The 23,457-nt window shown below is 40.7% G+C and overlaps 1 protein-coding gene across 8 annotated transcripts in view; it reads right to left on the bottom strand.

The window, feature by feature from the left end:
• The window catches only part of ERBIN (erbb2 interacting protein), a 108,287-nt gene that overhangs the window by 13,256 nt on the left and 71,574 nt on the right, over window positions 1–23,457 (bottom strand). For all 8 annotated transcript variants that reach the window (XM_040977618.1, XM_040977616.1, XM_040977620.1 and 5 more), the window contains 7 exons: window positions 21,452–21,551; window positions 14,647–14,768; window positions 14,317–14,490; window positions 13,043–13,228; window positions 10,806–10,920; window positions 8,195–8,378; window positions 3,404–4,952 (listed from right to left, as the gene is read on the bottom strand). In XM_040977618.1, coding sequence (XP_040833552.1) covers window positions 3,404–4,952; window positions 8,195–8,378; window positions 10,806–10,920; window positions 13,043–13,228; window positions 14,317–14,490; window positions 14,647–14,768; window positions 21,452–21,551 — 2,430 coding nt within the window. The remainder of the gene's footprint in view (window positions 1–3,403; window positions 4,953–8,194; window positions 8,379–10,805; window positions 10,921–13,042; window positions 13,229–14,316; window positions 14,491–14,646; window positions 14,769–21,451; window positions 21,552–23,457) is intronic.

Genomic DNA, 23,457 nt, shown 5'->3' with positions numbered 1-23,457 from the left:
TAGAAACATTACCTTGATTCAGAAAACAAAACATCTACAAAATCACTATGTACATTTTTAGCTACTTTATGAACTTTAATCAACTGACTACAGAAAAGTCTAAACTTAATAGCTCAGATCTACATTTACCCAAGTATAAAGTCCAGCATAGATGATTTCAAGGCTCCATTGATACTTAAAATTTATTTTCATTTGAAAAGCAGAATTCTAGAGACAAGGAGAGGCAGAGAGATCCTCCGTCTGACCTCGATCACTCCTTACAAGACATCAACAGCAGCAGCTGGACTGGTCAAGAGCCAAGAGCATCCTCTGGCTCACCACACAGTGTAGGATCAGAGGACATCCAGGCCACCAACAGGGAGCTGGACTGGAAGTGGCACAAGCAGGGCTCGATCCGGTGCCCATATGGGATGTGGCAACTCAGGCGGAAGCCTAGGCTGCAAGTAACTGGACCCAGCTACTCCCAGGAGTGAATCCTGAACTCAGTTCTGGGCCCCTGGCTTCAGCTTGGCCCCCGCCCAACTGTTGCTGATATCTGGGTAGTACACAAGTGTTTGGAAAAGCTCTGCCTCCCTCTCTGCCTTTCAAATAGAAACTATTTTTAAAAATTAACATTTACAAATACCAAACACTATAAATGACATAAGAGCATTAATGTGTTGCTGAGTGGTCTGACTGACCTTTATAATAACATGCAGGTGGAATATGCATGGCCTTTTTACTGGCATGTTTGCATATAAGTCTACTATAAATATTCCACTAATAAGGTTGAATGTCAAAACATCTGATTTTGAATTCAGGCTTATACACAGACATTCAATATGGACAGTTCGATCAAAGTTTAGGCATGATGCCCTGGGCAATCCTGCTCCCCACACGCCAACAGTTGCATAATACAAACCAACATGGCATTCACTAATGTTGTACTGAACTGCATTATGGTTTAGAATATTGAAATGAAGAGTTCTGGGACTAGCATGCTGGCTCAACCAGGTGACTAATCCTAAACCTGGGCACCAGGATCCCACACTGGTTCTATGGCCCAGCTCCTCACCTCCAAATTACTGGTAGACATAACCAGGATACTGTCATACTCTCTCCAAGAAACTGTAATGCAAATTTGTAAATAAGTATTTTATGCAATGGGGAGAAAACAGTACCTACAACAATGACATGGAGGCTGGTACAGTGTGCAGCACAATGGTTCAACTGGAATCCCATATAGGCACCAGTTTGTGTCCCAGTGACCCCACTTCCCATCCAGCTCCCTGCCTGTGGCCTGGGAAAGCAGTTGTGGACAGCCCAAAGCTTTGGGACCCTGCACCCAAATGGCAGATCGGAAGAAGCTCCTGGCTCTTGGCTTCAGATTGGCTCAGCTTTGGCTGCTGTGGTCATTTGGAGAGTAAACCAGTGGATGAAAAATCTTTCTTTCAGTCTCCTTCTCTCTGTAAATCTGCCTTTCCAATTTAAAAAAAAAGTATATCTTAAAAGATAGCTGCACTGCTTGGGTCCTGGCAGGCACATGGAAGACTCACACGGTGTATTTTTAGGCCCCAGGATTCGGCCTGACCCAGCTTCAGTGGCTACAGCCGTTTGGAGAGAGAATAAAAAGATAGAAGATTTCTCTGTGTCTCTCTGCCTCTCAAAAATAAAAATAAACCTTAAAGAAAAAAAAAAGTCTGACACAGGAAACAATGAGGCAGCTAGCTAGCTGTTACTTCCTTCCTACTGAGTAAAGTTCAGGGACATCCGTCAGAAAAGGAGAAAGAGAAAATCACCTGAGAAACTATACAAAAAAATCATCATCAAACATCACCTCCTCCTCCAAGCTCAGCGATTTCCAACAATTTTACTTATTCAAGACAAAAGTCCCTAGGTTGTCCACTTGCCCTAGTGACTGCTTCTAGAAATATTCAATCAGAAGTCAATGCTTATCACACAAAGTTCCTGATTCATCTCCTGGATTAATTCCTTTAGCTTAGTTTCAGTAACCATTTACCTTTTATTACTTCTGTCGATTACTCTTTAACACTTCCTCCTAAAATTCAGGTCTGTCACCAGAAGTTTATTAATAAAACACAGCTATATTATAGCTATGCTTAAGAAATTTCCAAATTTCTTAGAGTTCACAGGTTGCCTCAACTGCAAGGTTACACTGCCTCATGTAAGGTTACACCTGATGAGAACAAAGCAGGTGAACAGAGATATTCAGGTATTTAAAGCTAAGACAAAGAACTAAGTCATACTGGCTTAGACTCAAAAGACATAGGGTACTGATCATATTTTAGGTACCTATTTCTGAGAATTTAAGGAATTACAAAGTAACAAGCTCAACATTTCCAGTTTTTCTTTGCTTGCTTTTTAGATTTTACGTTTATCTGAAAGACAAAATTACAGAGAGAAGGACACAGAGACAGACAGATCAGAGGGATTTCCATCAGTTGGTTCACTGCCTGCCCATATAGCTGCATGGACCATAGCTGAGCTGATCTGAAGCCGGGAGCTTCTTGGGAGTCTCCCAGGTTCACACAGGAGCCCAAGGAGGATCTGGCTGAGACATGAGCCACTGCCCATCTGGGATGCTTGAGTCGCAGGCAGCGGCTTAGCTCACGACACTATGGCACCTGTCCTGTGCGTAGATTTTTTTTTAAGCAGATGGAAGATAATTCTTGGTTAAAATCCAGTGATGGGTGTAAGGAGATGTAAATCAAGATCCAAAAGAATATAGGCCACATGATTGACTGGTTTTACAGGATAATTCAAAAAGAAATTCTATCTTTCAAAATATGAAAACTTATACACAAAATTATAAATTGAACAAGTTACGCTCACACTGTACATTTAACCGAACTCAGCTAGGTCAGAATGCAGAGAGGTCAAGAACAAATGCCATGCCAGAAGCCTGTGTCAGTGACAGGGTGAAAACACACACGAATGAGGAAAAAAAAATAATGAAAAAACTTACATTTGCAATATACATATATATATATAGTTATTTTGTTAACCATATAATAAACTACTATGATCTTACAATATTTACAAAGTTAACAATAGAGAACTGGAAGTGAAAAATCCTAAATGGAGGTATACATGAGTACACAAACTATGAGAATTAAAAAAAAAAAGAAAAAAAGAAAAAAGAATGTTTACTCATCCGAAATTCTGTGGGTAAGAGGAAAATGAAGCATCACTATCACCTCAAATGTGCTAACTTTAAACTCAGAACTCTACTCTTAATAGTGCGAAAAATCCCCTGGAGTAAGCAGATCTCAAGTATCCTGTTTCATCTTATTTAAAAACAATGAATGCCAACTATTTCTAAAGAAGTAGTTAATCTTATAGCTTATATAACTATATAGCTATATCTATAGAGAGAGGGATAAAAACCCTTATGCTCAGTTACCTTTTCTAACTTTTTGGCTTCAATGTGTCGCAGAACTTGTTCTCGCCAGTCAGGAGGAACCTTACTTTTTCCTGGAGGCTCCAACAAAGAATGTTCAGAACCCACCCTTGCACTTGGCCTTTTGGAAGGACTAGTCCGAGAATGGCTGAAATCACTGACTGACATAGTTCTCTCTGGTATTTCGTTCACAGAGGGCCGAGCACTTTGAGGCCTGGCTGCATTTGGACCGTCCACGCTGTACGTCCGTGCAGAGAGAGGTCTCTGTGACCCTGGCATCATTGGAGGAGTTCTGCCCACTGAATGTAACTCTCTGTATGATAAATAGTCTCCTTCAGGAATCTGGGCCCTCCTTGGGGGACCGAGATCACCAAGGTTTATAGAGGCCGTGGAGGACACACTACTCTGCCGTTGAATGGTACTTCGACTTACTGCAGGAATCAATCGCTCATTTGGTGACATGGCCCACATTTCCCCATGTCTTCCTGGGCCAAGTCTTTGATGTAAATGGTATGCAGTGTTAGTTGGCACATTATTATGGTTAGAAAAATTCATATTGGCAGAATGTCTGGCATAACTGTGGGTTTCTGCGCTCTCTGATCTAGGAAGGCGCTGAGGAGGAAAACTGACATGGTCCACTTGAGGATTCTGCTTAGAGTGCCACAACGTGTCTCTGACTGCAGGGCTGCTACTGTACTGGATGCTGTACTGCGGGGGACCGTACATCTGAGGCATCGACTGTGGGCCACTTGTTGCGGGGCCTCTGACTGTGTTCGGCTCTTCAGGATTATGGTTTGAATCAAACTTGTAAATTGCTTTTGTACCAGATATTAAATCAGAAGATGAGGAGGAACCAGTAAATACTTGCAACGGTTGATCATACAGCAGTGTGGCAGACTTGCTCCTGACTATATTTTTCCCATCAACAGCAGAGGTAGTTTTGACTGCTGCACTTGGTTGCTGAGGCCCATTATCACTAATGATGTCATAGATTTTTAATCCCCCAGCCTCCATATTGGTTATGCTATGAGACTTCACAACAGGTCCAACTGGTCCACTTCTCTGAGGAGCGAGCTCTTCTGTGCTCTTAGCAACACTCAGGTCCGCGGACACATCGGTGGCCTGTGCTTCCGGCCTACCAGGAGGCTGTGCGGTGTCCTCAGAATGCCCATTGACTTTGTTTGTGGATTCCAAATTAGGATATTTATTTCCATTTTCCAAAGGCTCAGCTTCTTTCTTGGTATTAACGCTTAAAAAGCTGTGTCCACGTACTACATCTTGTGTCTTTGATCTTTCCGCCATCTCAGACTGAAAGGGATCATTAGTTATAAGTTTATTAAGATTCATGTTGATATGGTCTAACTTGTGAGATTCATTTGATGTGGCTCTTGACTCAACAGCTTTATCAATTAGAACTAATCGCTCTTCGATATTCAGATCATATTCAGGTAAGTCAAAGTCCTTTTTATCACGAATTTTGTATTTTTCCTCTGTTGAGTTGTTTAATATATCTCCATTCTGTAAAAGACTATTAAAATTTTCATCTTCTTGCCTAAAATAAAGATAAGTTTATGAAAAACCAAAATGCAAGTATTTTAATCAACCAGAGATATTAATAACTAGCTGACGGTTAGGTACCTAAGTTAAAAGAGTTGATGAAGTCACAAATGAAATATTTTTAAGCATGCAATTTCAAAAAGTGAAATATAATCAAATTCACAGGGATATACCTACAGTCACTGCCACCAATATAATCTAATCTTCACAGGGCTACAGTGCAGAACAAGGCGTGGTGCACACCCTCCTTTGCTGTTCTTTCCACAAATGTGCTAAATGAAATGCTTGTAGTGTAAGTAAGTGGAGAAAAGTCAGGGAGTAGCAGCTGAACAAGGGTAAGGGATATGTTCACAAGTCCTACCTATGTTAGCAGGGTTAACCACAGCTAACCATTACTAAGAACATACCAAAACCATACAATGCACTTTATTAAAGATTTACCCAAAGTTCTGCATTACAAATATCACGCTAAGTTAGGGAAGAAGAGCAGGCATTTGGCTTAGTGGTTAAGACACCGATTCTACTTCCAAAGCCTAAGCTGGACCACTGGTTCTTCTCCCGATTCCAGCATCAGACATTGCAGATGTGGGGAGGTGAATGTGATGGTGCAAGAATTCAGGTCAGTGTCACCAATGTGGGAGACAGAGACCGGATTCCTGGTCTGCATGTCCAGTCCAGCAGATCCTAACTGGATCTCTCTCTCTCTCTCGTGTAGGTGTGTCCCCTGCTTTTTGAATGATTTTTTAAAAAGTAAAAGAAATCAAAAGAGACTAAATCTAATTATTACACATGGCCTTGTTGTATTTTGAAAATATAAATTGTATTCCTAAAATTATAGAAAATATTTCATTTACATGTGCAGCATAAAAAAATGCTCATATAAATACATATCTTCATGTAAATAAAATATATAAAGATAAATATACATATAAATATTCCAGTCATGTTTCTATAAATACTTCCTTTTTTGAAAGATTTATTTTATTTTTGTATTGCAAAGTCAGATATACAGAGAGGAGGAGAGACAGAGAGGAAGATCTTCCGTCTGATGATTCACTCCCCAAATGACCACAATGGCCTTTGCTGTGTTGATCCAAAGCCAGGATCCAGGAACTTCTTCCAGGTCTCACACGTGGGTGCAGGGTCCCAAATCTTTGGGCTGTCGTTGACTGCATTCCCAGGCCATAAGCAGGGAGCTGGATGGCAAAGAGCAAAATCCCGGCAGCTCCACTTCCCATCCAGCTCCCTGCTTGTGGCCTGGGAAAGCAGTCAAGGATGGCCCAAAGCTTTGGGACCCTGCACCTGTGTGGGAGACCCAGAAAAAGTTCCTGGATCCTGGCTTCGGATCGGCATACATTCGGCCATTGTGCTCACTTGGGGAGTGAATAATCGGACGGAAGCTCTTCCTCTCTGTCTCTCTTCCTCTCTGTATATCTGACTTTCCAATAAATAAATAAATAAATAAATCTCTCAAAAATAACCATATCTCTTCCCCACAATGAATAAAATCAGTAAAATTTTACTATCCAACAAATTAATCATTTCCTTCACATCTGAGAGGCCATAACACAAAATGCTAGGCTATGGCTTCAAATTCAGGGGAGAGAAGTGACTAATACTAACTACACAAAGTTAGAATCATTTACAGACTCAAAAATTTGTCCTACACAATACAAATTAATTAAATTTATTTAAATATGCCTGAAACGTAAGAACAATTTTATGGTAGTAAAATATTTGTACAGTAAGTTTTTGGTTCAATAGTGAAGTAAGTCTTTCTCTTAAACAGGATCCAGTTGACACATTAATACCAAATTACAATAGTGTATTTTCACTTTCATAAACTAGCTTCCTGGAAGCTCAAATAATAAAACGCATGTTAGGGACCCATTAAACCCTAGGTAATAGGAATTAAGTTAACATTTATATCTCTTTTAAAAGTTTGTCTTACAAACTTACTTAAGTCTAAGCCAAACACAGAATTAAGAGTGTATCTGCATTGATCTTTTAGTGGCATCTTCCAAAGTGATTCTGTTTTTTTTTTTTAAGATTTATTTATTTTTATTATAATATACAGAGAGATATTATACAGATATACAGAAAGAAGAGAAAGAGGAAAATCTTCTGTCTCATGATTCACTCCCCAAGTGGCCATAATGGCTGGAGCTGAGCTGATCTGAAGCCAGGAGCTCAGAGCCTCTTCTGGATCTCCCATGTGGGTGCAGGGTCCCAAGGTTTTGGGCTGCCCTTAACTGCTTTCCCAGACTTCAGGCAGGGAGCTGGATGGGAAGCAGGGCTGCCGGGATTAGAGCTAGTGCCCATGTGGGATCCTGGCACGTTCAAGACGAGGACTTTAGCTGCTAGGCCACCACGCCAGGCTCTGCTTCTGTATTTTTAAAAAAGATGTTCTTATTTAAATTAATTTTCTGAAAAGCAGACTGACAGAGAAGAGAGAACCTTCCATCCACTGGGTCATTCCCCAGACGGCCTCAACAACTACGGCTCTGGCTGCAGCCCAGAGGTTCCCCCAGGCGTCCCACATGGTGTAGGGGCCTAATCACCAGGGCCATCTTCTTCCCCAGGTGCCGGGAAATGAACTGGTGCCATATGGGACTCAAGCATCATTGGCTAAGGCTAGGCCTGCTTGCCACAATGCCTGCCCTGATTCTGTATTTTTCACAAGTATAAAAATACTCTCCTTACACTCATTTACTTAGAAATGTAACCTGTTCAATCTTTGAATTAAGAAATGGAAATGACCTGATTTCCTTATTCCTCCATTAAAAATTTCATGTAAAATAGTAGTTACAGAAATGTAAGTATAGTGGCTGGTGCTCTGGTGTAGCACGTTATGCCAATGGCTGGCATTCTAAACAGATGCTGTTCCAGGCCTGGCTGCTTCATTTCCTTGCCAATTCAACTGGGAAAACAGAAAAGGATGGCCTGAGTCCTTGGGCTCCTGCACCCAAGTGGGAGACGCAGAGAAGTTTCTTGGCTCCTGGCTTCAGCCCAACCCAAGGCCCTGGCTGCCAGCGCGATTTGAGAAGTGAGCCATCAAGTGGAAGATCTGTCTCTCCACTCCCATTCTCTCTGGAACTCTGCCTTTCAAATTTAAACACAAAAAACAATAAGGCAGATGAAAATAGCATGAGAAAACATACACTACCATAAATCACTTCTGTGTTTGTGAAGCTTTTCATAATTTACTTAAATTTCTATTCTACGACGTTCACAAACCTGACTTTGGCATTACTGTCGATGTGAGTCTGTCTCACTGGCGAGCAGAGAGAGGTGTCTTGGCTGCTATCTGTATTTAGGGAAACGGAATCAGACATCCGAGACGGAGAGGAACAATTGCTGTTGTTGTGATTACTGTTGTGTGTCACCTCATCTGATAAGGAATCTGTATCCTTTACATCATCTGAAACAAACAGAGAGCAATGTTAAGACTAATGATAAATTCACTAGCAATTTGTATGAAACACTTTTTTGTTGGTGACAAATGACATTTATTCCATTGCTATAGCATTGAAAAAGTTATTTAAAATGGTAGTTATAATGAAAATTCTGTCTTACTACAAAGATAGAAGGAATCTGAAAACAGATACCACTATTTTTAAAAATGTAACCAATACATTTACTTATAGTGAAGATAGGTTATTTTAAGGACCTTAGAAAGTAATTTTAATGAAGATATTATCAATTTACAAGGTTAAAAAACAAACTTGTAATAAAAAAATACAGTTCACAACTTTTTAAAACTTAACAGGGTAAGAAATAACTTGAAGCATAAATGGAGTCTTGAAAATCTGACAACAGAAACAGGCAATGTGACCAATCTACAACCACACAGCTGAAAACTGAGGCATTTTTAAAGGTTAGCTCTTTCTTAGCTTTTAAAGCCTTTCACGTAAGATGGTTGTGTAAGAATTACATAAGTAAATGGAGTACTCATATTCTAACACGGAATAGTTTTTTAAAGTAGTGAAAAAAGGGTTTTAACTGACTCAACGCAGCTCAGTCATAGAAACAGTGTACGCAGAGACATGAGTAAGAATACAGGGATTAGATATTTTTGCTGTTCTCAGATCTCAGGAGTAAAGCTCACCTAGCCTCAAAGTATCCTCAGCCTCAAAGTATCTGTGTCTTGGAGTCTTAGTTTTCTAATGCAGTTAACCATGATGGCTGCTAGGTTCTTTCCTGGACATATTCTATTTCTTCCTTACTATGGAGCTATCAAGAAAATAGCACATAAAATAGGTACCATGGGACCTCAACAGACAGTGAGTAAAACACACCCAGTACATACTAGGGACCACTGTCAAGATTATGAACACCAGCCACCCAAAGGCTATTCTGACAGCATCACTGACGCCTGGAAGGCTAAAGGCAGCAGAAACCCTCCAGAGGAATGACAAGACAAAATCAGGTACTAGTGGGGGCCAGGTGAGCCAGGAAATGGATATCCTTCAAGAATCCGTTTGTGTGAGATTCTGTTGCCTGTAAAAATAGCTGGTGAGGGTCCAGTGCAATAGTGTAGTGGTTAAAGTGCTTGCTTTGAACGCGCTAGGATCCCATATGGGCATTGGTTTTAATCCTAGCTGCCCTGCTTCCCATCCAGCTGCCTGCTTGTGGCCTGGGAAAGCAGTGGAGGACGGCCCAAATCTTTGGGACCCTGCACCTGTGTGGAAGACCTGGAAGAGCTCCTGATTGGTTCAGCTCGAGCCATTACGGCCGCTTGGGGAGTGAACCATTGGACAGAGGATCTCCCTCTCTGTCTCTCCTCCTCTCTGTATATCTGCCTTTCCAATAAAAATAAATCTGAAACAAACAAACAAACAAAAAAAAAGCGAGCTGGTGGACAGTTTAAAAAATGTTCTAGTAGAACAAAAAAAGCAAGACATTAAAAAAAGAAAACACACAAAAAAGATGTTTTGGAAGAAGTAAAAGCAAAATTTATCTACTGTCCATCAAGTCTTGTGCTGGATCGGAATAGTTTGCTTAGCCTCATCATATATCAAATTAAACATGACTCACACATATGAATGAAATCAAGAATCATAAGGCACAGAAATGGCATGATTGATATCATTTGCAAAATTTCAGATTCTCTGATTGTAAAGTCCATACAAGTAAATGTGCCTGAGGGAGACAGCATATACATGAGGGCAGCGGCATGGCAGAGGGCTGGGCCCCTGTGATGCCAGCACCCACCAGAGGAGGGCCCATCACAGACACCCAGCGGCTCTGCTTCTGTTCCTGGGAAAGCACCCCAAGACGGTGTAAGTGATGGGGCCCTGTCACTCACAGGGTGATCAGGATGCAATTCCAGGCTCTGCGTCTTGGCCAAGCGCAATCCTTGCCATTTCAGCCATTTGGGGAATGAACCAGAAAAAAAGTCTATTCCTCTGCCATTCTTTCAAATAAATATAAAAAATCTTTTTAAAAAAATGTAGAAAGGTATATTTGTTCTGGGGCTGGGAGTGTGGCATATTGAGTAAAGTTACTCCTTGCACTGCTGGCATACTTTGTGGCTGCCGCCTTTGGTCCTGGCAGGCCCATTTCGAATGCAGCTTCCTGCTATTGGCCTGGGAAAAGCAGTGGAAGATAACGCAAGTGCTTGGGGCACTGCCACTGATCAAGGAGACTCAGACAAGGCCCTGGTTATTGAAATTATTTGGGGAAAATCTATCTCTAACTTTTTCAAATAAATCATAACTCTTAAAAAAAAAAGAGCTTATTTTAAAAATGCTTTCAATAACATGACATCGAATGATTTTACCCATCCCCTCATTAATAAATTTCATTCAGGCCATTTCTATCTTACTACTTTCCTTTAATAGCTGACCTTTTTTGTTATTGCTAAGTGCTACAACTTTTGGATGGTTAATGGAGGTTTCAATTAATGGTGGTCGCATCTCTGCCATTTTCATCTCTTCATCAGAAGAAAGTTCTTCAGATTCCTAATTTAAAGAAGGAGAAATATAAAAATTAAAATTTGATCTTTTGAATTAATAAGTATTACATTATAAAAACTTTAAAGGGCAAGAATACCAAGAACACACGTGAAAACTTGTCATGGTAATAGTGGCTAAAATTAGCACATAACCTTTTCAATATATAAAAATAAAACTACAGCAACTCTTAACAATATGCTAATATATCAAGGGGATAATTTTCTAAAGCAGACCTTAACTTTAGGCATTTGATAATTACTGTGTCCAAGAAGTATATCAAGAGTAGACAAACAAAAAGAAATCCAAGCTGAAGCCAGTGCTGTGGTTCACCAATCAGGTTAATCTTCCAGCTCCAAGTGCTGGCATTCCTTAAGAGCACCAGCTCATGGCACAGCTGCTCCACTTCCCATACACCTTCCTACTTGTGGCTTAAGAAAGCAGAAGAGCACAGCCCAAGGCCTAGTGACACTGCAGCCAGTGGGAACCTGGAGGAAGCTCCTGGCTTCACATCGGCTCACAACTAGCAGCTACAGCCATCTGGATGGAAGATCTTTTCTTCTCTGTCACTCTTGTGTGTAAGTCAGTTTTTTCAATCAAAATCAATCAATCAATCAATCAACTAATCAATCAATCTCTTTCGTTTGTTCTAAACAAGTAAGAGTCAATTCTGTTTTCAATCAGGTGCTTCAGCAAAGTCACTCCCTCAATTCCCTTAAGGATCACAAGGTTCCAAGCAGTCACAGAGTGTTGAGATGGTCAGGTAGTGAAACCAACTGATTTCTATTTGGGCCTGGAGCAACATCCTACTGGCTAAAGTTCTGCTTTGCATGTGTTGAGGTCTCATGTAGGCACCAGTTTGTGTCGTGGCTGCTCCACTTCCCATCTAGCGCCCTGCTTGTGGCCTGGGAGGGAAGTCCAAAGCCTTGGAAGCCTGCAACCACATGGGAGACTCAGAAGAGGCTCCTGGCTGCTGGCTTCAGATCAGCTCAGCTCTGGCCATTGCAGCCACTTGGGGAATGAACCAGGGGATGGAAGATCTTTTTCTCCGTCTCTCCTCTCTGCAAATCCAACTTTCAAATAAAAATACAAATCTTAAAAACAAACAAAAAACCCTAATTTCTCTTTCTACCCCATTTGAAGACATATCTTTAAAAAGTCATTCTCCATGATCTTGTCTCTAGTATTTGGGAACTGGTCCAGATTCTCTATAGTGAACGCAGATAAATAGCATGAAGTACTTGTTACTAGTAGAAAAAATTCAATCTATGCTGCATAAAAATCAAATATGAAAATAAATGATGTGCTTTTGAATTCTTTTTAAATGTTCAGAAGTGAATGCATGATGTACGGTTTTTGTAGATCAATGCTGTCCGAGAGAATGTTCTTCAGTTACAGAAGTGCTCTAATCTCTGTGGCTGTGTGTTAGCAGCAGCAACTAACTAGCCAGCTGTGCCTAGTAAACCATTTGAAGTGTGGTTAGTGTGACTGGGGAACTCCGTCTTTAACTTTACTTACTTAATTTTAGCTGAAAATGCCCACTGGTAGCTAGTAAATGAGGATAACATACAATGGTCATAGGTTTTGGGGAGTTCCTCAGTTAACACACAGAGTTGCTATATAACAGAGCAATGTTACACCCAAGAGAAATGAAAACAATGCCCACACACAAGGCTGTATCCATGTCTGAAAAAACTCCAGAGTTTGTGATGAAAGGAATCAAAAGGTAAAGTTTACTTTGAAGCAGAAGTTTTTTGAAATCCACACATGAGGAGCTTTCAAAAAGCTCAATTTTCCACAAATTTTTTGAAATATCCTGGTTTTTGATAGCCTTATTCACATTATCAACAATAATTGTAAATAACTAAAATGTACATCAAAGGATAGATACATACAAGAGAATATTATTCAGTCATAAAATGGCTGCAATGTTGATTTTCAGTACAAGACGGACAAGACGATGATGTTAGGTACACAAGGTTGTCAAAAGAACAACAGATGATTAACTGTGAGAGGCAAGGACTGTGGGATTTTCTGACCTGGTGATCAATGTCTTTGTCTTTACTTAACACACAAATACTAACTTGCAAAGTTTTACTATGACTGTTCCAGAGTTCTTCCGAAATCATACCTCAAAAACATCGTCATGGTTGACGACGGGCTTCCCGTCCTCAGAGGCCTTTATGTTGGCGCTCATTGATAAACTCCCAGGATTCACCTCGGCTTCTGGTTCACTGATCTTCAAAACAGAATTCCCTATCATAAACTTTTCTTTTTCATCAGCTTTGCTTTTTACTGGAGAAGTACATTCTGAAGTCTAAATAAAACAAACATGCATTAGTTCTTACATCAATTTTTTGTATTCGAGTTTACATAGAAATTCACAAACAACTTGTCAGCTTCCAATTGTAGACAAATCTTAAAATCCCCATTTGAGGAACAAGTGGCCCTCGAAGACACAGGTACCACAGTGTAATTCATAATTGAGCTATGGCCACTCTTTCCCTAAAAGCTGCAAGGCTACTATGGCTGAGTGAGTCACTTGGCAAGCTCAATACTGATGCTCACTGCAGCATGTGGAGCAACTGTAAACACCTGGTAAAAAAAAATTTTTTTTCACAGTTACATATGGAATTAAAATTGGATACAGTGGATCAACATTCCTGGAGGGCAAAAAAACTATTTTCCTAATAATCACTTTTTAAAAAAATTTATTTATTTTAATAATCTTAGTTGATTAGGGTACAAAGCGTCCAGGGCTACAGGGCGAAAGTGGGTAATAGCATTGTTTCCACGCTAATATTATCATTTTTCCCTGTATCTGGGGTTAGGGAAGTAACAAAGGGAAAAGCCCCACCCAACCTCCCACCCATCCTAATAATCACTTTCCAAACCTTTGTTATTTGATCGGTATATTAGGAAATGAATATCTGTTTATTTGAAGGCAGTTACAGTCAAACCCATCAATCCTGCGCCCACTGGTTCACTCCGTTTAGGGGCTGGCCCTGCTGAAGTTAGGATCCTGTACCTCTCACAGGGGTGGCAGCAGCCTAATCGCTCAGGCCATCTCCCACTGCCTTTCCAGGCACAGTAATAGGGAACTGGATCAGAAATGGAGCAACTGGGACTTGAGTAGGCACTCATACAGGATGCCGGCATCACAGGCAGCAGCTTAACGTACTGTACCATGAGGCTATCCGTACCACAATGATCTTTCCAGTCTAGGCTAATACTATTTTGCCACCTGTACAATCAGGGAATGGTATTAACAGTAATCAGAAAGCTCATAATTACTAAAGCTACTTGAGGAAAAAAAAACCATAAACTTCAAAATAGATTTAATGTATGTAGGAAGGATAATTTAAAATAGGCTTTGGACAATCCCTCTAAATCGAGCTTTCTAACCTTTATACTCATATCTTTATTTACAACTTGCTCATCTTCATGTGGTTTTAAATCTCTTCCAGAGTCTTCATTGGTCTCCTCATCTTTTAATCTATGTACAATGGTTTGAACAGTTTTGACCATATTCTTAAGCTCATCTGGGTATGGTGTTGGATATCTCTTCAAATTTCCCTCCTAGAGAAAGAGGAGAAAAAACAAAATATAAATATTTCCAATGTCAGTCTCAAAAAAAAATGTATGCCATAATTTTTTGGAACTATACTGAGTATGGTTTAATCACAAATCCCTGGAGACATGGGGGGTATACACCACAGGGCTGTTCCAACTCACCCGTGGGGGTGCTTCCCTTTCATCTTTGTCTTCGTCACATTCAAATGCCACCTGAGCTCGCTGTTTCCTTTGTTCCTCCCATAACGAAGGATTGAAACTTTCATTATCTGATATGAACGTAACTAGTGAAAAGCAAAACACCAAAAATATTACATTTGACTTAATGATGAAAAACCCTTGTTTCAAAAAGATTTTATATATTATCTTCAGAATAAGTCTAAGTTACAACTGGCCACAAAGAGCAGCTGTAAATCCTGGGCTAACTGCTACACTGTGGTTTTGAATTTTTATAAAGCAAATCACATTATCTTTTTTCTCTCTGCAGTGGATTTGTCTTTAGAACCTCTGTGGTTCTATCAAAGGTAGGTTTGTGAAGTATCCTGGAAGGTAATATCATAATACTATATATAAAATATAATGAATTTACATTTTTTCACCTTCCAATTCCAAAACTTCGTAAGTTGTATGGCTGAGGGTAAAGTTTGGTTACAATGAAGTATTTTCATTAAAAAACTACCTCAATACATGCCAACTTTGCATTAAACATCACATATAACATAAGATTACTAAATGCTAAGGCTTAAAAAAAATCAATTCTTTCAACTATTATACAACATTCTTTTTTTTTAAAATGATGACATCATATACTTCATGAGCACGTGATGAATTCTACTAGAGAATAGAGATTATTTGGAAGCAACCAAACTGAAATAAAACCATCAAAACATATGGGATACAGCCAAAAAACCAAACAGACAATAAAAAAAAAAAGAAAAATAATAATAATAAAAAAGAAACTGTGGTATATCTACTCCATGGAATATTATTCAGCTATTAAGAAGAATGAAATTATTCTATTTACAACCAGGTGGTCACAACTAGAGACCATTATGCTGAGTGAAATGAGTCAATCACAAAAGAACAAATACCATATATTCTCTTTCATATAAGAAAGCCAACATGGAAAGTGTAACTTCAACAGTCCAATCTATCTTGGTTTTTATTTATTTATTATACAACATTCTACACAATTCTATCACAATTCTACTCATCAAAAGAAAATGACTGTCCTACTTAAAGAGATTAAAAACACATAAATCGCTAATAAAACAAACTTCCATAACATCCAAATTATGCCAATTCAAGCATTCTGGATTACTGATAAACAATTAGAAGACTTTTTCCTGCAGGGCAGCTACTTCCACAGTGAGTCAGAATGAGTGCAGGTCAGCAAGCTAGGCTGCAGCACCAGCTGGCAATGCCAGGACTGGGTCCAAGTCATGTAAGGCTTGACTGCAGTACTCCCTGGCAGGCACAAGATCCAAGGCTGGAAATGGGTCTGGTATATGAACTGTGGGCACTCCCCTGCTAGGCTGTTCCTGTTGTTGGTGAACATGAAAACCAGGGCAGACGAGGCTGGACAAGGTGGCAACATTTGCCAGCATATGTGAGGACTTGGTCTTGGAGAGTGGTGGTGGTGGGGGGGGCAATGGAGTGGGACACGGGTGTTGAGCTGAGCTGAGCTGTAGCACCCCTGGGTATGCATGAAAGCCAGACAGGATTCAGGCTGGGCTGGGATAGGCTACAGAGGCTGGCATGACAAAAACCAGGGCTGGGGGCAGGACTGGTGGGGGTTATTAGGAGACACCCTGACTAGGCCATGGCATCAGCTGGTATGCATGAGGACTGGGTCTGTGGTAGGCTGTCAGGGTTGGGCTGCAGCACCTGTTGGTTTGCTTGAGATATGGAGCTGGGGTGGAACTGACAACTGACCAGACAGCTGCATCCATTGGTATGTGCACTGGCTGATGTGGGTAACACAGTGAACCTGACTCTGTACTGGCCGGTACACACATAAGTTAAGTCTGAGGTCACTTCATGTGAGGTTTCTTGGGGGAACTCCCCAACTAGATTGCTGATCTCAGACCCCAGTTACAGGGGAGAATCACAGGATGTGTTTTCTGACCTTGTAGTGCATGTACTGGGACTGGATCTCCTCAGCTTCTGATGCCTATGAAGCGGACAGCATGCCCAGATACGGGGGACATGACAGGCAGCTCATCTAGGCCAGCAGGGGACAGTGACTGCCTCATCAGAGAACAGAAAGCAGAACAGGTTGGAGAAATGACCTGGCCAAGTTTTGCAGCATATTCCTGGGTCTGTGGAGGCACTAAGTTGGACTATGTCAATCAATAAATCTATCTTTGAAAACATTTCTAAACTCTGGAGCAATGAAACCAACAACTTTTCAAAATAACTCAAGTAATGCTCTTTCCCATATCAGGGTCTCCGAGGCATCCTTAGACCGTCTCCCATCCCTGGGTACTCATATAGTTTGACAGAAAAGAACAGCCACCCGCGCCCCCCCACCATACACACCCATGGACCCAGGAAGAAAATAAAGTAAAGCAAAACTGAAACATTTGTCCCCCCCTACCTTTCTCCATTCCTGAACCTCCCCACCATAATCAGAGGCCCACATGGGTATGTATATCTCCCAATTACGTAAACAATATTAGACAAAGTTTAAAAGTTTTAAAAACCTCTTTAACTTCACTAAGCTAATTATTTCTTGTTCTTTTCAAGAAGGATAAAAGAGTTATTATTTCAAGAGTATACTTGATGACATTTAGGTATAGCAAAAACTGGCTAGCAGTTAAGCCAGCTCTTCTCAGCTTTTTTAAGAAGCTCTTAGCCCTAACCACCATTCTCAAGCCAGGCAGCCCTAGGAGAGCAAGTCTTGAGGAGGCGCTGACATCAGACCTGTGATGTTCACGGGCTGTGACAAGAGTCCTGTGTGCAGCCCTGAACTAGGCAGGCCCTTAACACATATCCCTCTGCCTAGTGGGGGTTGGGAGCTTTACTTTCACACAACCTGTGCAAACTGATGGGAATGCAACACGGTGTTCGGCATTTTGCCTTTAGGTACACTCTACTCACAGCTACCAGTGAACACATATGGTCTGCAGGAGCTGTATTCATCTTGTAGTGCAGCTCTGCAAACCCTGCAGCCTAGTCCCTGAAATACCTGCAGACACGATCAACGCTGATAATGACGAGACAAGTGAGGCAGACATTATGCCAACGCCCACCTGGAACTAAATCCATAGGGTATGCAACCTTCAACCTAGGACACACTGCTAACAGAAATTATTTTTGCACTGAGAAAATAATCCTGCAAAACTGGCAGCAGTAACTGACCCATGAAATGCACAAATTACCAACGTAAAAACGCAAAAAGCATGGGGGGAAAAAAGGTTTCATATAGGCCGAAAGGCACACAGTGACAAAAAAAAAAAAAAAAAAAAAACAATTAACAGAACAATTAAAAAAAAATACATAATCTTGGACCCTGCCACCATGTGGGATATAGAATGGGATACTGGTTTCGAATTTTGCCCTGGCTGACACCAGACTGTTAGCAGCCACATACTGGTGAATGCCCGAGCTTGAAGATAGAGCTTTAGAACTCCATCTTTAGGGCCCAGTTTTTAAAGAGGAACAAAGAAAGCCTTTGAGACTCATGTCAACAAGCATATACAATAGGAGTGTTCCAGAAGAAGAGAATCAAGGAAAAGGCACAAAAAAACTTATTAACAACAAAATCACTTTGAAATTTTAGAAATGGCTATTTGGGTTCAGGAAGCTCAAAGGATTCTTAACATACTCAACCCAAAATATTCTTCCTGAAACTACTACATTCAAGCTAGGGGGAAAAAAAAAGGAATTCTAAAAGTAGTTAAGAGGGGGCTGGCATGCTGGCCTTTACCTCGGGGTGTGGGCTGTCTACAGCCCGCACTGGAGTGCTGCGTGTGATCCTCAGCACCAGCGCCTGACTCTACTTCCTGCCACAGCATGCCCTACCGACGCACGCAGTGGTGACGGGTCAGTAACGGAGTTGCTACCACCCACACATGAGATTCAGGCTGCGTTGCTGGCTTTCCACATTAACCCTGGCCCAGCCTGCACGCTCTGAGCATCTGGAGAGTGCAATAGCTTGCATGTCTCTTTGCTTCTCAAAAACAAACAACAAAAAGACCCAACAATATGTTGCCTACTAGAATGCCATTTCCTCAATAAAACAAACTTCAAAAGGAAAAACCGGGAAAACATATATCATGCAAACAAACGAAAGTGAGTAGTAGTAACCACATTTACATTAAACAACATTAAATTTAATTCGCATAATGTAAAGAGAGATGAGGATGTCACCATATAATGACCAAGGGATTAAAAAATGCACTCAATTATATACAGCAAACATTATCACACCTTGAATGTGTATGGCTCCCCAACTGATATGAACTATTAAAACCTCAAAGTCATAAGCTGATGGCACTGAGAATGTGCAGGCTGGATCCACTCTGTTATGAGATTTAAGAGGCAAGCCTAGAGGGTGGCTGTTGGAGCACTTGGGAAAAGCTGTTGGAAGGTTACTCTTACGAGATGGTTGGATATAAGTGGAGGTGAGGCCGGTGCTGTGGTTCCATTGGCTAATCCTCCTCCTTCAAGTATTGGGATCCCACATGGGCTCTGGTTCATGTCTCAGCTACTCCACCTCCCACCCAGTTCCCTGCTTGTGGAATGGATCTTTCTGTCTCACCTCCTCTGTAATCCTGACTTGCAGATGGGGGACCTGGACTGAGTTTCTACCTCCTAGCTTCAGCCCTACTCTGTCCTAGCCATAGTAGTCATTTCGAAAGTAAACCAGATGACAGAAGCATTCTCCCTGTCTCTTACACACACATACATGTACATATGCACACATACAAGTAATTTTTAAAATACTGACTTATTTATTTAAAAGGCAGAATGAGGGTGAGAAAGAAATATTTCCATCCACTAGTCTAATTCCAAATGCCATAATCACTAATGCTGGGACTGGCCTAAGACAGGAGCAAAAAACTCCATCCAGATTTCCCATGTGAGTGGGGAGAGACCAAGCAATGAAGCCACCACATGCTACCACACAGGGAACATGATCAGGAAACTAGATCGGAAATGGAGGAGACAAGACTAGAACGGGCACTTCCATGTGGGACGTGGGGGTCTCAAGTAGCGGCTTAAAGGGTCACAATAGCCACCCTAAAACATTAAAACAAAACAAAAACAAAATTAAAAAAACACAAAGTGAACTGCTGGCAAGGACGTGGAGAACTCTTATTTACTGTCAGCCATATCGAGTTTTCTCAAAAAGGTGGACAAAAAAATACCTGTCAAATACCTATCAATCCCAACAGCAGGAGTACGTGCACAGGCAATGAAGTCGGTGCATTAGACGCAATCTGCACTGCTTACTTCAGCACTGCTCAGCACAGTCAACACAGGCCACCAACCTGGGTGTCCGCAGCAACATCACGGAATACTACTCAGCTGCAGAAAGCAAAGTTCTGTCATATGCACCAAAAATACATGGAACTAGAGGACATGTCATTAATTAACAACACAGGCACAAAAAAACTCAAAATACTGAAGAACTGGGCCCGATGGCATGGCTTAGTAGCTGAAGTCCTTGCCGTGAATGCGCCGGGATCCCATATGGGCGCCAGTTCTAATCCCGGCAGCTCCATTTCCCATCCAGCTCCCTGCTTGTGGCCTGGAAAAGCAGTTGAGGATAGACCAAAGCCTTGGGAGTCTGCACCAGTGTGGGAGACCCAGAAGAGGTTCCTAGATCCTGGCTTCAAATTGGGATAGCACTGGCCATTGCGCTCACTTGGGGAGTGAATCATCGGACGGAAGATCTTCCTCCCTGTCTCTCCTCCTCTCTTTATATCTGACTTTCCAATAAAAATAAAATATATCTTAAAAAAATATACTGAAGAACTGAATGGGAAGCGTGTGGGGGAGAGGGTTAGAGCAAGGATTAACACGCACAGAGGAGCAACTTCATATAAGAAATAACTCCTAATAAATCAACATCGTGGTATATTAACTATGGTGGACAATAGGCATTTACATTTAATAGCAGTTAATACAATTTTGAATGTTCCCAACGATCTATGGGTTTGATAGCTTCCCTGATCTGAGCTTTTATTTATACATATACAAAATATATACAATGCTGATGCTAAATATACTAAATATACAATGGATAAATTATACATACTAAAATGTCACAATATATGCTATAAAAACATACAATAGCTATATGTCAATTACAAAAGCAAATAAAAGTTTGAGAAAAGAAAACTAGAGTTGAAGAATTTGCTTAAGTTGTTCAGTTTATTAGAAATTAAAACCAATGATTAATTTGTATTTTTCAGTGGTTTCATAAAATAGCAGTTGATGTGGCTCACAGAGATTTTCAATGGTTTTAGAAAAATACCTAAACCTTAAGACAAACACAATAAAACGATACTAAGTGTTAATATATCACAAACATTATGCTCTCTAATCTTTATATCTCATCCTAATCCAAAGACAGTATTAGTGACCAATGGTAATTCTGCCTTAGCAGGCAAAACAAACAGAGGAGTTTCTGAGTAACCTTTAGAACCAGGATTCTTCAATTCCTTTGATCTAATGTAGAAGTCTAAGGACAGTATTACGTTTGTAACGTAAGTGTGCAAAACATTACCTGGTTAAAAGCCCAACAATGTGCATTTTTAATATTTAGCTAAATATGATTTTAACAGGAAAATCTTTAACACCTTGAGAACATCTTTAACACTTGAGAACATTTTGATCAATTCTTCAAAGTCCTATCAAATTAGAAAAGCTTATGAGACTTAAAATTCGCTTCACAGCCTTGTTTTGATTAGTCAGTATTTATGTTTAAAAAGAAAAAAAATCTTAAAATTCCTACCATCCTCAGTTCTTGGCTGCTGAGGGAACATGTAGTTAGTAAGCACCATTTTCTGAGTCTCTGAATCAGTTTCTTTTTGAAGAGGTATCAGGGGTTTGGACTAGGGAAAGAAAATAAATATTTAATTTTCAGTAACCCTGAAGCAAACAGGTACCCAGCAATTCCTCTAAATAAGTATCAATACGTAGATAACAACAAATTTAAATACACACAGCGACCACATGCTGACTTAACCTGCAGGAATAATCCCTAGTGTTCAACAGTAAAGGAAGTAATTAATAGTAAGTAACTGAATGTTTAAAAATAGCCAATATGAATTATTCTAATATATGCCTAAGGTGACAGATAACTTTGTCTAAGATTTATTTAGTCCTATTTAGAAGATGGATTTTTAGAAAGAGAAAAGGAGACAGAGCAACAGGCCTTCCATCTGCTGGTTCACTCCCCAAGCAGCTGCAAAGGCAGGAGCTGAGCTCATCTCAAGCCTGTCTCAAGAGCTTCCCCTAGTCTCCCAGTGCGGGTGCAGAGTCCCAAGGACTTGAGCCATTCTCCACTGCCTCCCCAAGTCATAAGCTGGGAATTAGATGAAAAATGGAACAGTTGGGACTCAAACCAGTGCCCATATGGGGTGCTGGTGCGGTAGGCAGAGGATTAGTCTGCAAGACACCGCTAATCTAATTTTTATATAGTGTACACATAGTGCCACAATGTATACTGTAAATGTGTTAGCACTGTGATGTTGAAAATATAAAGATCTGGTAACATCTGTGAACCATATAGAGATTAAAAAAAAAAAGTACTGGAGCCTGGCGCCACAGCATAGCATAGCATATGGGCGCTGGTTCTAATCCTGGCAGGCCCCTCTTCCCATCAGCTCCCTGCCTGTGGCCCGGGAATGCAGTTGAGGCCGGCCCAAGGCCTTGGGACCCTGCACCTGTGTGAGAAACTTGGAGGAAGCTCCTGGCTTCAGATTGGCTCAGCTCCAGCTGTTGTGGAGGCTTGGGAAACCATTGGATAGAAGATCTTCCTCTCCGTCTCTCCTCTTCTCTGTATAACCACCTTTCCAATAAAAATAAATAAATCTTTAAAAAAAAAATCGTACTTAATTTAAACTGAATTCAAGCTACACTGTAATTATCACTGAAATACTAAGCATGTTGATCAGCCCAACATTTATTTATTATACTTTTGCAAAATAGGTTTTGGAAAAATCATCTGGAATATTTAGTCTATTATCTAAAGATTTACTCTGGCTAGCAGCTAAAAAATGAGTGCTTAAAGCAATTCTCTCCTGTTTCTTGGTCCGTTAATGACACTGAATGTCACATCAGCCAGATCATGTTCCATCTTTTTTTCTTTTTTCAGACTGTTCCCTAGGTGGTTAATAATACCGTCATTCACTTCTTAATGTAATTAATTTTGTTGCCACTCTATTCACTCCCAGCAATAGTAATCCTGCTTCCAGATACCCAGTCCTCCCTCTGGGCCACCCTATCAGTCCTTTGGACCTGCACTTGTGGTTACTATCCAGCTAGCTAATTCCAAGCTATTGCTAACTTCTGACTTTTTAAGAATTTATTGATTTTCAATTTAAAAGGCATATAGCACCAAATAAACATCCACCACAGTCAAGCATGGGCCGGAGTGAATCCAAGACCCTGCAAGTCGATCTTATTTAAGCATTTTGTCTGTGTCCTCTTTGCTCTGTAACAAACTGAGCACTATCTACATTGTGAGCATTTTTCCTTTGTGTCTGCAGATAATGAATAATGAAAGCAGTCATTCTACCATTTACACAAAACCAGCTCTTCCTGAAGCTTCAAACATAGTTTGGCTATTCTCCCACACTTCACTCACCCCCTGGAGGCTGGGGGTAGCACTTCCCAGGCTGTATCATCACTTCTCTAACCCCGCTCCTGTGGTCCTATTCTTGTGAAGCATAGAAACCTTACTTCTGTATTCACTCACCTTTCCTATTATCCACTTATCTTTTTACCGCACCCATC

Source organism: Ochotona curzoniae, unplaced genomic scaffold (genome assembly GCF_017591425.1).
Source record: "Ochotona curzoniae isolate NIBS_2020 unplaced genomic scaffold, NIBS_Ocur_1.0 contig_2754, whole genome shotgun sequence".
Classification (NCBI taxonomy): Eukaryota; Metazoa; Chordata; class Mammalia; order Lagomorpha; family Ochotonidae; genus Ochotona; species Ochotona curzoniae.
The sequence above is the reverse complement of the archived record's forward strand: the minus strand, read 5'-3'. Positions and strand labels throughout refer to the sequence as shown.